Raw genomic sequence first — 15461 nt, 5'->3', positions numbered from 1 at the left:
ACAAACCTCAAAGTGCTGATCAACACAAAATTTGCTTACTTCAACAGTTTCGTATTTATACCCTTGTTTTATGAAAATGGCAACTCTTCCTTTATCCATACTAGATCTACAAGTGTAAGATGCTAAATTATACCCATTTATATTGACATTTTTCATCCCCACAGTTACGTGGTCCTCAGACAGACAAAGTATGTTAATCTCATTCTTAATTTTGAGACCATCTAAACACATTATTAGCTCTTCTACTTTATTTTTTATTCCCCTGATATTTTGGTGAAGTAAGTTGAGACCACTCCTAGCTTTATCCTTATTTGCTGTGCATGAAGATTCTTTTCTTCTATTTTCCTTGGTTTTTGTCTGTCTGGAATTTGGCGTTAACTTAAAAAACCTGTCTGTCTGGTCCCAATAACAACAGGGATCACCCCTTGTGTGACTGTAGCCCCCCTTACAATATCTGCTAATAGAGAAGCTAACTTATCTTTCCCCTTTCTATTAAGGTGCAGGCCATATGTTGTGTAACCCCACTTACCAATAGCATCAACTGGAACAACACTCATGTGAAACTTTGCCGGTGTCTGGAGCATCCCATTCAGCTCAGTGTTAACACGCCTTACAGCAGTGTTTATGCAGGGCTGATCATGGCGCTGAAAGACCCCTTCAAACCCCACATTCGTGTGCCCAGTTTCTGCTCCTATTTTATCCAGGTCACTCCTAATACTATACCTTGGATTCATAGCCAGGATGTTTCCTGCTCCCCCAACTGTAATTACCTGGTCTTCCTTCTCAAAGTCCTTGTATAGCTGAACTAAGTTTTCTGTTACCTGGCTAAGGCTAGGACTTGGTTTCACAAAACTTGTGACCTGGTAACCTGTCCCTAATTTCTCCTGAAGCTGTTGGCCCATACCCCTCCCATGACTGCTACCTATAAGAAGAATTTTTCTATTCCTATTCTGGTTTGACCGCGACCTGTCTCTTTCTTTAAGTTTGTATTCTACTTCATCCTTCATTCAACTACATCCGAATGAGGCTCTTCCTCCACTACTTCAGATAGCAAGCCAAACTGATGTGCTAACTGAATTTCAGAAGTTTTATCAATTGTTTCCCTTTTTCTCCCTTTGCTTGCTACGTTTTCCCAGCGCCCAGAGTCCATTTCCTCCCTTAGTTTACATAATTCCAAATTCGCGATTTCTAATTCAGCCTTAAGGGCACCAGTCTTTGCCTCCTGTTCCGCGATTTTTCTGTCCTTTCCACATTACCTACACTGCCATGGAAGAGCCCCAATGAAACCACAATCTACAGTCTATACAGAATACCCCCTCTTTCAAATTTCTACGGGAACCACCACAATTGTCACACATGGTTTGTTAGTAATACGTAACACAAAAGCAGAAAATAACTTCAACAACACAATAGTTTCGTAACCTGTATTAATACGTAATTAAACACTAATGTAAACAAACTTATAAACTTGCTTCAGAAACTTTTAACTAACCACACAAATTCTCGATGAGAGACACGAATTAATTTAACTTTGAAGCGCCAAGTCTACTCAAAAACAAATATCTAAGCTCGTACGAAATCACTGACGCGACCGGGCCACACGTTTGTAATTTCCAATTTCCACTGTCTCGTACTCACTGCAATCGTAACTGGTGATGGCGAAGGGTCAGCACAGGAACAAGCAGCGAGCCTCGTGTTCAAAAATGAGCGCTTTTGCTCTGAAACACTTATACCCGCAGTAGCATTGTTCTCTGCCATGAGATCTGTTACAGATCACCGCCTATCTGCTTTACAGAATGGGCTATCCCGGTGACCTCGAAATCTGTTATGAGGCGTGAATATCCAACAACTTGTGGCCTACTCGTGGCTTCACCGTTTTTCAACCATTTTCTACAGATACGACAGTGGCAGTTTCCGAATCACCCGTTCCTAGGTGCCGCATGATAACAATCATGCTCTTTGTCAAAGTCGCTTATGTCATTGGATTTTGCAATTTGCAACCCTTATAGTCACTAGAATGATTACCTATATGTCTCTGTTCCGTATGTACTACTTTCGAACCGTATTGTGTACCTGCGACGCCAGTGAACGACATTCAGTATCTCAGAGGGCAAAAATGACGTTTTGAGTTGTTAGCGTATGTATCTGTGCGGAAGACAGATGTCAAATTAATATTTATTCGAAGAATCCCAAAGAAGTGTAATTTGTTTGCAAAAACCTGTAGTGACGAATTATTCAGTACTGTTCATTATTCTGGTAACGTTACAAGTCAACGGAAGAGACAGAAAATATTCTAAGAAGGGCTTCAAGATTCGCCACGTGTTTGTTTAGTGAGCGAGAGAGCGTCAAAAAGATGCTCAGGTAACTGCAGTCGGGGACGTTACAGGAGAGGCATTATGCATGGTGAAAAGACAAAATTCCACGAGTGGACGTTTCAAAACGAGTCGTCGAATAGTCTACTACTTGGAAAATATATTTCGCACAGTGATCATTTCGCTGGATCTAGAGTAAACTGGGCTTGCGGAGGGGTAAGAACAGTTGTTCTTCCACTTTATCTTCCACGAATGGAAAAAATTTGGGGAAAATGATATTGAGAGCTATGCAACCTCCACCACACACGATATGGTGGTTTGCGGTATACAGATGGATACGTAGGTCGTTAAGTTACTGGACTTGAATTCTGCAGAAGTAGGGTGAATATCTGCATAAACCCGTACCGATTTTGGGGCTTCCGTAGTTTTCTTGCGCCACTTCAGCTTACATTCACACTCCTCTTCCTCCACATTCTCTGTCTCATTCAATTTGGTTTAGCGTGTCGTCTCTAGTGAGAAGTTTAACTTTTCTTTTTGTTGAGCCAGCTTATCTACAAGATGAAGCCCCATTATTCAGTAGCGATCTCAGTTCAACAACGTCTGTATTTCCTGTTAGACAGACATACAAACAGTGAAACATGTGGGTTGTTGTATGCTGACAAATGGACTGTTATTGTCTCCAGAACTCATTACCGATTGACTGTGGAACATCCTTATGGAACACCCTTGCAGAACTCCAACAGCCAGCCGGATTATCTCATTGGTAGAATGTCATTGACATCTAGGCCATACTGGAGCTGAAGGTGGAGTCACAAAATATGGGGTATAAAAAGTATCGGTTATTATGAGAGCTGGCAGTACTCATAAGAAAAGGAAAACAACTCCATTAAACACGAATCCGGAAATATACAGTTTCTAAGATCTGAACAAGTGTTCACGACGTGACTTCTAGACATGGCAAAGCCTCCGTCTGCCGTTGGGCACAAGGAACCGCTCGTTGTTTGACGTACGTTGTTTGACATAAAGCAGAAAGTCCACGAAGCAAATAACAGATAATAGCAGTACCAAGACGAATAATGTTTAAAGTCTAGCTGATTATAAAGAGAACACATAGTGAAATATCATGTCCGTCTTCTTATTGTTCTTTAAATGCCTCGTCCTCCAAGAGCATTGGAGATCAGCTCATGATCCGTTGTTTTTCCGTGGCTCTTCTGAACAGCGGTTCTGTGCCAATCCAAACCATTGGCTCAAGTTCTTTAAATAGGATAATGTTCTGCGTGCTCCATAACGTCTGCCTTCAGTCTTTCCTTGAAGTAGTAAAGCGTTACTCTTGTACTCTAAGCATAGCATCGCAACCTACGAAGCTGTTGTCGTACCGTCGGAGCAGGACCTAAGGGAGGTCAATAGCAGTGAAGCGACGCGAAATAATAGGCTTGGGAATGAAGTAGAATTTTAGAAGTTTTGCCTTGGTAACACAAGAGTTGACCAAAGTACGTCTACATCTACATCTACATCTACATCTACATCTACATCCATAATCCGCAAGCCACCTGACGGTGTGTGGCGGAGGGTACTTTGAGTACCTCTATTGGTTCTCCCTTCTATTCCAGTTTCGTATTGTTCGTGGAAAGAAAGATTATCGATATGCCTCTGTGTGGGCTCTAATCTCTCTGATTTTATCCTCATGGTCTCTTCACGAAATATACGTAGGAGGGAGTAATATACTGCTTGACTCCTCGATGAAGGTATGTTCTCGAAACTTCGACAAAAGCCCGTACCGAGCTACTGAGCGTCTCTCCTGCAGAGTCTTCCACTGGAGTTTATCTATCATCTCCGTAACGCTTTCGCGATTACTAAATGATCGCCGGCCGCGGTGGTCTAGCGGTTCTAGGCGCTCAGTCCGGAGCCGCGCGACTGCTACGGTTGCAGGTTCGAATCCTGCCTCGGGCATGGATGTGTGTGATGTCCTTAGGTTAATTAGGTTTAAGTAGTTCTAAGTTCTAGGGGACTGATGACCATAGATATTAAGTCTCATAGTGCTCAGAGCCATTTGAACCATTTTTGAACTAAATGATCCTGTAACGAAGCGCGCTGCTCTCCGTTGGATCTTCTCTATCTCCTCTATCAACCCAACCTGGTACGGATCCCATACTGGTGAGCAATATTCAAGCAGTGGGCGAACAAGTGTACTGTAACCTACTTACGCATAACGTCAGTACGCAATTGACAGTCGTACTGCCACCAAGGAAGGACTGCCGATGTTACATGAAATGCGGCCACAAAACGGAGGGAATTGTTACACACCATAAGAGCTGGCTGTCTAGAACACCAGTATAGCAAATGACATCATAGAGGTGGAAGGTTACTGTTATTGTCTTGACGACGTGGACTGAAGTAACAAGCCGCAAATCGGGCGTAACAACGATTGTTCATAGTACCTACGTTGCGGAATACGTCCATTTCTACTTCTGAAAGGCGAAGTTAAGACGCCTTTCAGCAACTGCCGAAGAGGCCAGAAAGCTGAGCAGTCGGGAAAAGCAGGCCAAGTGAAGTCATTGTCACCTCGCAATGTCAATGAATATGAGATAGTTCCCGTATAAATATTACTTTTGCTCAGTGGTTTGATCTACTTGTACTCAGTTTGCACATCAACAAACGTAGATGGTTCAAATGGCTCTGAGCACTAAGGGTCATAACTTCTGAGGTCATCAGTCCCCTAGAACTTAGAACTAATTAAACCTAACTAACCGAAGGACATCACACACATCCATGTCCGAGGCAGGATTCGAACCTGCGACCGTAGCGGTTGCGCGGTTACAGACTGTAGCGCCTAGAACCGCTCGGCCACCCCGGCCGGCAACAGCAAACGTAGAGGTAGGACCTGTGTCAGTCTATCCTCTCTGTGTGGAGACCACTTTCAAGCTCTGATGGAACAGCGAGTCCTGCGAGTGGGACTTTGCCATTGCAAGCCGCAGTGTTGAAATTAGAATAAAGACTTTGAGGGGAAGCTGTGTACGACGTTCATGATTAAGTCTTTCGGAGGCCTAACAGGTGGGCCAGGGAGCAGTCAATAACTGTCATCGTGGAGTGGCATGCTGCAGTCGCCGCCAGCCTTCTGTTACTGTAGGCTGTGGGTCCTACCTCTTTCAGAGGTCCCAGTGTGACACAATCTGAAGTTACTCACTCTGTGCAGAGCCAGTGGTTGCTTACTAGGGCACTGCCTGTGACGTGCACGAGAGCGCTCTGGTCTCCCTGGCAACCCACTGCCTCGCGCTGCTAACTCCAGAGGCAAAGCAGACAGTACCGCCAAAGCTGCAGCCAACGTGCCGTGACGTCACTGGGCGTTGAGCACGCGCTTTGCAGCGGCCAAGGCGTCGCGGCGCTCGCAAATGTAAGCGCATTCTGGCGAGGCTAGCGCCCTGCTGCCCTGGGCTACTGCTGGCTGCCGGGAAAAACGACATAGTGTGTTTTGGAGTAATAAATGCTTGTCTGTTAATGACGTTTTCTTAACGCCTTCAGGCAGAGAGAAGGGCGTCTCCCACCGGACCACGGGTGACCCGTCCTCAACGGGTCTGAAACTGAAGTCGACGACCAAATACCGTCACCTAACATACCGTCCGGTCACCGGGGTGCTACATCTAGTGTCAGCAGTTCACGTGATATGATAAAGTGTCTTGCTCTAACCTAAACCTCAGCGAAAATAGTCCAATGCCGATCGGGAGAGACATTTGAAAACACTCTACTCACTGATGCGATAACACGAAGCTACTAGGCATAAAGACGAGCGGCTGAGGTCTAAAAACAACGCCGGACAACTGGGAGAAAGTTTTAGTGATTACGAGAGACTGTCTGGTGACACATCTTAGTCAGAGTACCGAATTTGATACAGAAGGTAGACTTTGTCAACAACAAAAACTATTAAAACCGTAAGTGGGCTGTCTAGGTTTTCATGTTGATAACGCGAAGTAGTGCTCTGTATGAAAATCACTGACTGTGCTGTGTGCAGTCTGTGGCTGGTTGGACTCATTGTTGGAATATTCGCTAGTATAGTGTTGGGCAGTTGGAGATGAGCCGCGAGCAGTGGTGGATGTGGGGAGAGAGATGGCAGAATTTTGAGAGCGGACGATCTGGACGTGTGCCCATCAGAAAGAGTAAATTTGTAATACTGGATATCATGAACTCATATATATGATGACTTTTGAACATTATTAAGGTAAATACATTGTTTGTTCTCTATCAAAATCTTTCATTTGCTAACTATGCCTATCAGTAGTTAGTGCCTTCAGAAGTTTGAATCTTTTATTTAGCTGGCAGTATTGGCGCTCGCTGTACTGCAGTAGTTCGAGTAACGAAGATTTTTGTGAGGTAAGTGATTCATGAAAGGTATAGGTTATTGTTAGTCAGGGCCATTCTTTTGTAGGGATTATTGAAAGTCAGATTGCGTTGCGCTAAAAAATATTCTGTGTCAGTTTAGTGACGATCAGAATAAGTAAAGAGAAAACTGTCTGAGTACGTTCAGTTTTACTCAGCTGTCTTTGTATCAAATAACGTAGAAGTTTACTATCACAGTCATTGATAATTTTTCTAAGGCGACGTTTCAAAACTATATTACGTTGGAGAAATACTTCCACTAGTTGAAACTAGCTAGGAAAATAAATGGCTGCAGTAGGCCGGTGCGTCTGTAGAGTGAAATCTTCAAAGTGAGGATAAATGTTATGACTCTCTTACAAGAAAATTGGAGCCTTAGTCTTAACGGATGTCGAAACAAAATGCAAGACACTTTTGATATGGACAGCAGGCAACTGTGTCACAGATATTCAGACAGCGCACTGAGTGGGCTTTAAAGACGTAATACTGAACAATATACAAGTTCCAATAAATTTGGGGTATATGTAAACAGGGTGAACCAAGGACGATTCTACCGGAAATAACTGCCTCACAATGCCGCTTTGAACTACCGTCCAAACTACACTAGCTGACGAGCAACATTATAATAGTCAACCTTATGTAAGTAAAGACTCCATCTAAGGACTGGATCATAATCTGGCAGAACGTTCACAACCCTATGTTGACAACAGTCATAACATGAAACTGCTACAAAGTAATTTATGAAACTATACTAACGGAAGAAACTTTGAACAAAATACATTCGTCGGGGACTGAAAAATCTAGAGAGTGCAATTTTTTTTTAATACGCAGCCCCACAGCGTCATATGTGAACGGTGTAGAACCAATGTGGCTTTGATCTGCAGAGTAGTAATACAGCACATCTCAGAAACATCACATGAAAAGTACGAGGGCGTGCTGGAAAGTAATGCCTTCGAATTTTTTGTGTGAAAACTCTTAAAGCTCTTTAAGCAAAACAAACGTTATTAACATTGTACATATTTATTCTTCATGTTTAGGTATTTATCTCTCAATATATTTACCCCGTTGACGAATACATTTCTCCCAACGAGAGACCAGTTTTTCATACCGTCGCTGTAGAATGTTTGACTTTGTTGACGGAAGCATAACCTCACCATTGCTTGCGCTGGTTCGTCACTACCAGAGTGATGTTCTCGACGGTGTTCTTTAAGTCTTGGAAACAAATGAAGCTCGCATGGGACCGAGTCGGGACTGTATGGAGAATGATCGACGACGGTGGACGCAAGGCGTCGGATAGTTGCAGATGTCGCTGCTCTCGAGTGTGATCTGACATTGTCAAACAGCAGAAGAAGGCGCTCCATGTGTCAACGAAATTTTGAATTCAAAACCCAATTGCATCTCGCTGTTTCTCACGCACAGACGTAGTTACAGTACGGAGCCCTCTAGCAGCAGAGGACTGCAGATATGCATACGTGACGAATAAACATGTAGGATGTTAATAACATTTGTTCTCTTCAAAAACCTATAAGAGTTTTCAGATAAAAAAATCTAAGGCATTTCTTTTCAGCACGTCCTCGTATTATTCTAGCCAAGAAAAATACCTGGACATGGCATGTAGGATACACGAGTACTGCGCATTAAGTAATCACCGACCTAGAAGTGCGATCATATCCGGGCTGTAGAATACACTGTACATAGCAACCCAGGTACAACCGCTAACGAAAGGCGCTAAATTTAAACAAAAGAATATTTCAGAACTGGAAATAATGAAAATGTGAGGTGAGGAAAAGGGAGAATATAAACGAAAAAGGGAGAAACAAGGAAAGACAGAAGTAGGAGTGCAGATATTGCAGTTTCTCCTTGTTGGCTGCTGCCGGCGACTTCCTCCAATGGATTTGATGCCCCTTCTCGTAATAACAGAAAAGTATTTTCAACGATGTGTTGCGTGAGAAAACAAACGGAGCATCTGAGATGGGCGCCGCAGCTGTGCCTAGTCACTTACCTAAGTTTACGTATTTTGTTCCATACCCAGGGGCATTGATGGATTTTAGGAGCCATCATCTAAAATTGGTAAGAGAGCCTAATCGTGTTAGTAAATATTACATGCTGAACCGACAAAAGCCAAAACAGATTGCTGAGAAAGAAATGATCTAAACACAGCACAACAGTGAAGCAGCGAAGACGAAAATTTTCATGGGCACTCCGTACTACCAACGCGTACGTGCTAATTGTAATCTTTGCTTTTCGGAAATCTGTATGTACTGTGTCCGTTGGCTTTCATACATACTTCTCAGGATATCATGTGAGAAAAGAGAAAGCTGATTTTCGCAAGGGCGAGGCTTTCTAAAGCTCTGCTGATTTCTGAACAGAAGCTTTTCCGTCTCGAATATGAGAATATGTTCAAGAATTCTGCAGCAAACCGATGTTAAGGATATTGGTCCGTAATGTTGAGGGTCGGTTCTTTTACCCTTCTCATACTCAGGATTCGTCTGTCCTTTTTTCCAGTCGTTTAGGACTTTTTGCTGGGACAAATGCCAGTTAAGTAAGGCGCCAATGACATAGATACTCTTCGCAAAACCGAACTGACATTCCAGTCGTACCTGGTGACTTATTTGTTTTCAACTCTTTTAGCTGTTTGTCTACGTGACGCTGTTCAATGATCAAACGACAGTATGTTTTTGTCAATGTTTCATGCTTTCCTGGCATTCTGTATTTGGCACAGCAGTTTCTTTGTCCTCAATGCTCGCAGCATATTTGTAATGCAAAAATGTGGATGTTCCGGTAAATTTAGCACTTGTCCTCGGGAGTGCAGTTGCGCGAGAGGCCCAGTTACGTGTTTCCGCGGAGACCGTTGATTGGCCAGCTAGCCAGAGGGTGGCACGTTGTCACCTTGACGAGTTCTGGACGGAGCGCAATAAAAGTCACTCCAGCCTCAAAAGGCCCGGTAGTGTTCACCGCCTTCGTCACTCCCGCGGACTACTCCCGCCATGGTGTCTCCTCCGTCTTCCGCCGTCTCTGTCGTCTTGCTGATGGCTGCTGCTGCTGTAGCTGCCCCTGCCCAGCTGCGTGAGTTGGTCTGCTGCTGTAGTACCATACTGTTTAGCGCAGAACCTTTGTACTTGAAACTGTGTAGTGAAACAAAACACAGTTACGAGAAGTTTGTTAGAATTTTGGTGAGATAATGTTGTACATCGATACGGGAGGAGCCAAACTTTAGCTAGGAAAGGAAAAGATAACGTCTGTTGCGCAGACCGGTGACCTGGTGTCGGCTTGACTGTGAGCAGAGTACAGTCTTCCTTCACAGCAGAACTGGAAGGCGTATGGAGACAGGCCCGTTCCTCCGGCCGCTTTTTAGCCCTGCGAAAGGTCTCCAGTACTGATCTGATATCAAACTGAGTAGAGCTGGGGTCTTCCTAAAGAGACTGGAACGAGGAAACTTTCCTGCCCCTAATCAGGCCTCAAACCAAGATCTCCAAGACCGGAGTCTAGTGCCCTGCCCACTAGACAACCACAGTTGCAAGTTTAAACCACTGATCGAAATACATTTCCGCCTGGTACACATGGTCAAAATTATGAAGCTTTCGAAGGTTCTAGATTGAATACATTGAGATTAGGAACAGTTGGTTGGTATGGGATATTTGGATATTACTTAAACAAACAAAACGACTTATACTGAGGCGACAGATTTCATGGCATACCTCCTCATATAGTTTCGGACCTCCTTTTGCAGCAGCTCGACGAGGCATGCACTCAAGAAGTCATTGGAAGCCCCCTGCATAAATATTGAGCCATGCTGTCTCCATAGTCGTCCATAATTAGTTGCCCGTGCACTGACCTCCTGATTATGTACTGTATATTTTCGACGGGATTCTCGTCGAACCATCTGGTTAGCGAAATAATTCGCTCGAACTGTCCATAATGTTCTTCGAACCAATTGCGAACAATTGTGACCAGATGACTTGGCGCATTGTCATCCACAAATATACCAGCGTTGTTTGGGAACGTGAAGTTTATGAATGCCTGCAAATGGTCTCCCAGTAACGGACCGTAACCATTTACAGTCAATGATCAGTTTAGGTGGAGTAGAGGACCCAGTCCATTCAATGCACACATGGTTCGCGCCATTATGGGGCCACCATGAGCTCGCACAGTGTCTCAGGATCCAACACTGTGGTCATGAGTCCAGGAGAGGCGCTGCTGCTATAGCCCCTTAACCCCAAGTTTCACCGCACTGTGTTAACGGGTAGGTTCGTCGTACGTCCCACACTGATTTCTGCTGTCATTGCACGCAGTTTTGCTTGTCTGTTAGCAGTGATAACTCGAAGCCAACGCCGCTGTCCTTTGGCGTTCTGTGAAAGCAGTCGACCACTGTGCTGTCCGTGGTGAGAGTTAATACCTGAAATTTGGTATTCTCGGTACACTCTTGACACCGTGGGTCTCGGAATCTTTAATCCCCTAACGATTTCCGAAATGGAAGGTCCCATGCGTATAGCTTCAACTACCATTCCGCTTCCAAAGTCTGTTAACTCCCGCCACGTTAACGGGTAGGTTCGTCGTACGTCCCACACTGATTTCTGCTGTCATTGCACGCAGTTTTGCTTGTCTGTTAGCAGTGATAACTCGAAGCCAACGCCGCTGTCCTTTGGCGTTCTGTGAAAGCAGTCGACCACTGTGCTGTCCGTGGTGAGAGTTAATACCTGAAATTTGGTATTCTCGGTACACTCTTGACACCGTGGGTCTCGGAATCTTTAATCCCCTAACGATTTCCGAAATGGAAGGTCCCATGCGTATAGCTTCAACTACCATTCCGCTTCCAAAGTCTGTTAACTCCCGCCGTGTGGCCACATGCAGATGGGGAATATTTTCACATGAATCACATGAGTACAAATGACAGCTCCATGAATACACTTACCTTTTGTATCTTGCGTACGCAGTACTGCCGCCATATGTACGTGCATATCATTATGCCACAACTTTGTGACCTACGTGATATACTAACTGTTCAGAGCGGTGAGTGGCAGTCTCATGGTATACATTACGACAAAATGCGTGAACTGATTGACATTTGATGACGTTGCTTATTCGCATTGTATGTGATATTGGCGTAATCGCCGCTACACTAGTGCTCTCCACTATACGAGCCAGCTGAAGGATACTTATCGGTATACCGTTCCTCTGCGATCCAATTCCATCTCCTCATAGTCTGCTGCGCATGTAATTCTTTGTCGGGAAGCTCAGCCAGTTCCTCCTAACCTTAACGATCGAGTTTCTGTCCACTGATACACATTTGTTCGTATTTGCTTGTAAGTTTTTATCCACGGGGATATACACTCCTGGAAATTGAAATAAGAACACCGTGAATTCATTGTCCCAGGAAGGGGAAACTTTATTGACACATTCCTGGGGTCAGATACATCACATGATCACACTGACAGAACCACAGGCACATAGACACAGGCAACAGAGCATGCACAATGTCGGCACTAGTACAGTGTATATCCACCTTTCGCAGCAATGCAGGCTGCTATTCTCCCATGGAGACGATCGTAGAGATGCTGGATGTAGTCCTGTGGAACGGCTTGCCATGCTCAGTTGGACCAGCGTTCGTGCTGGACGTGCAGACCGCGTGAGACGACGCTTCATCCAGTCCCAAACATGCTCAATGGGGGACAGATCTGGAGATCTTGCTGGCCAGGGTAGTTGACTTACACCTTCTAGAGCACGTTGGGTGGCACGGGATACATGCGGACGTGCATTGTCCTGTTGGAACAGCAAGTTCCCTTGCCGGTCTAGGAATGGTAGAACGATGGATTCGATGACGGTTTGGGTGTACCGTGCACTATTCAGTGTCCCCTCGACGATCACCAGTGGTGTACGGCCAGTGTAGGAGATCGCTCCCCACACCATGATGCCGGGTGTTGGCCCTGTGTGCCTCGGTCGTATGCAGTCCTGATTGTGGCGCCCACCTGCACGGCGCCAAACACGCATACGACCATCATTGGCACCAAGGCAGAAGCGACTCTCATCGCCGAAGACGACACGTCTCCATTCGTCCCTCCATTCACGCCTGTCGCGACACCACTGGAGGCGGGCTGCACGATGTTGGGGCGTGAGCGGAAGACGGCCTAACGGTGTGCGGGACCGTAGCCCAGCTTCATGGAGACGGTTGCGAATGGTCCTCGCCGATACCCCAGGAGCAACAGTGTCCCTAATTTGCTGGGAAGTGGCGGTGCGGTCCCCTACGGCACTGCGTAGGATCCTACGGTCTTGGCGTGCATCCGTGCGTCGCTGCGGTCCGGTCCCAGGTCGACGGGCACGTGCACCTTCCGCCGACCACTGGCGACAACATCGATGTACTGTGGAGACCTCACGCCCCACGTGTTGAGCAATTCGGCGGTACGTCCACCCGGCCTCCCGCATGCCCACTATACGCCCTCGCTCAAAGTCCGTCAACTGCACATACGGTTCACGTCCACGCTGTCGCGGCATGCTACCAGTGTTAAAGACTGCGATGGAGCTCCGTATGCCACGGCAAACTGGCTGACACTGACAGCGGCGGTGCACAAATGCTGCGCAGCTAGCGCCATTCGACGGCCAACACCGCGGTTCCTGGTGTGTCCGCTGTGCCGTGCGTGTGATCATTGCTTGTACAGCCCTCTCGCAGTGTCCGGAGCAAGTATGGTGGGTCTGACACACCGGTGTCAATGTGTTCTTTTTTCCATTTCCAGGAGTGTATTAATTTCACTTATTAGCATTCCCGCTGGGAGAAATTTGTCATTAAATAAGTCTTTAGGATTTCGTAGCCATTGTATTTGAGTGGAAAACTTCGTAGTTGTTCTTGTACAAAGTTCTAGAATAATCGACTTTTCAACCCCTCTGCCAGGCCACGATTAACTCCCGTTCAAGGTTTATAGAGAGAATTCTACGGCATTGGTCCGATACATGGTTTACATTTATAGCGAATCTGCGAATCTCCCATCCAGGGGAAAGTTCAAGAGACTGAAAAAAAAGCACAGATGGTTACAGGTACAGATCCGGAAAATCACAAATATGCTTAACGTCAGTTTGATGCAGAACTCTTATAGGTGTTTTTAGTTCGAATATAATAAATTTTCTTGAGTGAGAAAGGCTTGCCTTTTCTCGCACGTTATCCTATGAACCATGGCTTAAGGAAAACAGGTAAATTTCTTATTCCTAAATTTTCGGTAACCATTTGACACTGTACCACGCTGCAGACTGTTAACAACTGGTCGAGCATATGGAACAGGTTCTCAGATACGTGAGCGACTCGAAGGCTTTTTAAATAATAGGAACCAGTATGTTGTCCAGAACGGCGAGTGTTTAGCGGAGTCAAAGGGATCGTCAGCAGTGCCCCACAGTAGTGTGACAGGACGGCTCTTGTTCTCCACATACATAAACGATTTGATGGAGATTGTTGGCATTGGTCTGCGGGAGTCTGCTGATGGCGCTGGAGAGCGCGGGAAGTGTCGCCTTTGAGGATTGTAGGAGGATGTAGGCTTACTTGGGTAGATATTTCGTTTGGTGTGATGAATGACAGCTTGCTTTAAACGTATCAAAATTTACGTTAAGGAAGATCAGCATGAAAAACTCTTGTATAAATTTCGAACATGTTATTACTTCTGTGCTGTTTGACATAGCCATGTCGATTCTATAACTAGGTGTAACGTTGAAAAAGCGACGAGAAATAGAAACATACAAGTCGGTGGTAGAGACGCTCAATGGTCGACTTAGGTTTAATTGAGGCAATTCTAGGAAAGCTGGTCCATATATAAAGGAGACTGCGTACAGAACATTTCTACAACCCGTTTTTTAATACTGATCAAGTGTTTGGGATCCTCACAAGGCGCTACGGTGGCAGGTTCGAATCCTGCCTCGGGCATGGATGTGTGTGATGTCCTTAGGTTAGTTAGGTTTAATTAGTTCTAAGTTCTAGGCGACTGATGACCTCAGAAGTTAAGTCGCATAGTGCTCAGAGCCATTTCCTCACCAGGTCGGGTTAAAGGAACGTATTTATGCAATTCATAGGCGTGCTGCTAGATTTGTTACCGGTAGCTTCGATCAACACATGAGTATTTCGGAGATGCTCCATGAACTCAAACTGGGATCACAGGAAGGAAGGAGAATTTCTTTTCGCAAAAATTATTAAGAAAGCTTAGAAAATATACATATGCGGCAAGTTGTCGAATGATCCTACTGCCACCAATATACCTCTTATATGACGACTGTACGAGCAAATAAGACAAAAGGGGGCCTGTACGGAAGAACATAGATAGTCGTTTTTCCCTCGCTCCAATTGCGAATGCGAATCGGGAAATGCAATGACTGGCTGAAGTACAATGTAACCTCCGGCACGGACCATAAGATGCTTGCGAAATATATGTGCGGATGCTGATTCTCTTCCAAAATTTTCTGGCGTCCACGTGTGGATGAAGAATTTCTCATAATATTAGTTTCACTGTCAGGCACTACATCCCGCTCCAAGATACATCAACAGTGTGTCTGTATGTCTGCTTAACGAGCAATGCTCCAGATCAGCTACTCGTCAGCTAAATGTAATGGGTGAGAAACACCACCGTGTCTACACCACCGATAACTGTGTACTGTTTTTACAGACGTCGCCAAATCTGATGTTGCAAGCCATTGTTTGTTGTGAAACGTAAGTAGCTAATAAACGAATTTTTAACACATTGCTCATTCAAGACGTCACACCGCCACCATTGCTTTCGTATCTAAAAATATTACGTTTTAATGTCCCTTTCC

The 15461-nt window shown here is 45.2% G+C and overlaps 1 protein-coding gene across 1 annotated transcript in view; it reads left to right on the top strand.

Moving 5' to 3' along the window:
* The first annotated feature begins 9600 nt into the window (after positions 1-9600).
* The window catches only part of LOC126419259 (protein takeout-like), a 51432-nt gene continuing 45571 nt past the window's right edge, over positions 9601-15461 (top strand). Inside the window, exon 1 of the mRNA XM_050086415.1 lies at positions 9601-9746. Within this exon, the coding sequence (XP_049942372.1) occupies positions 9668-9746 (79 nt within the window). The 5' untranslated portion in view covers positions 9601-9667. The remainder of the gene's footprint in view (positions 9747-15461) is intronic.

Source organism: Schistocerca serialis, chromosome 9 (assembly GCF_023864345.2).
Source record: "Schistocerca serialis cubense isolate TAMUIC-IGC-003099 chromosome 9, iqSchSeri2.2, whole genome shotgun sequence".
NCBI classification, from domain to species: domain Eukaryota; kingdom Metazoa; phylum Arthropoda; class Insecta; order Orthoptera; family Acrididae; genus Schistocerca; species Schistocerca serialis.
This window is presented reverse-complemented; position numbering and strand designations above follow the sequence as displayed.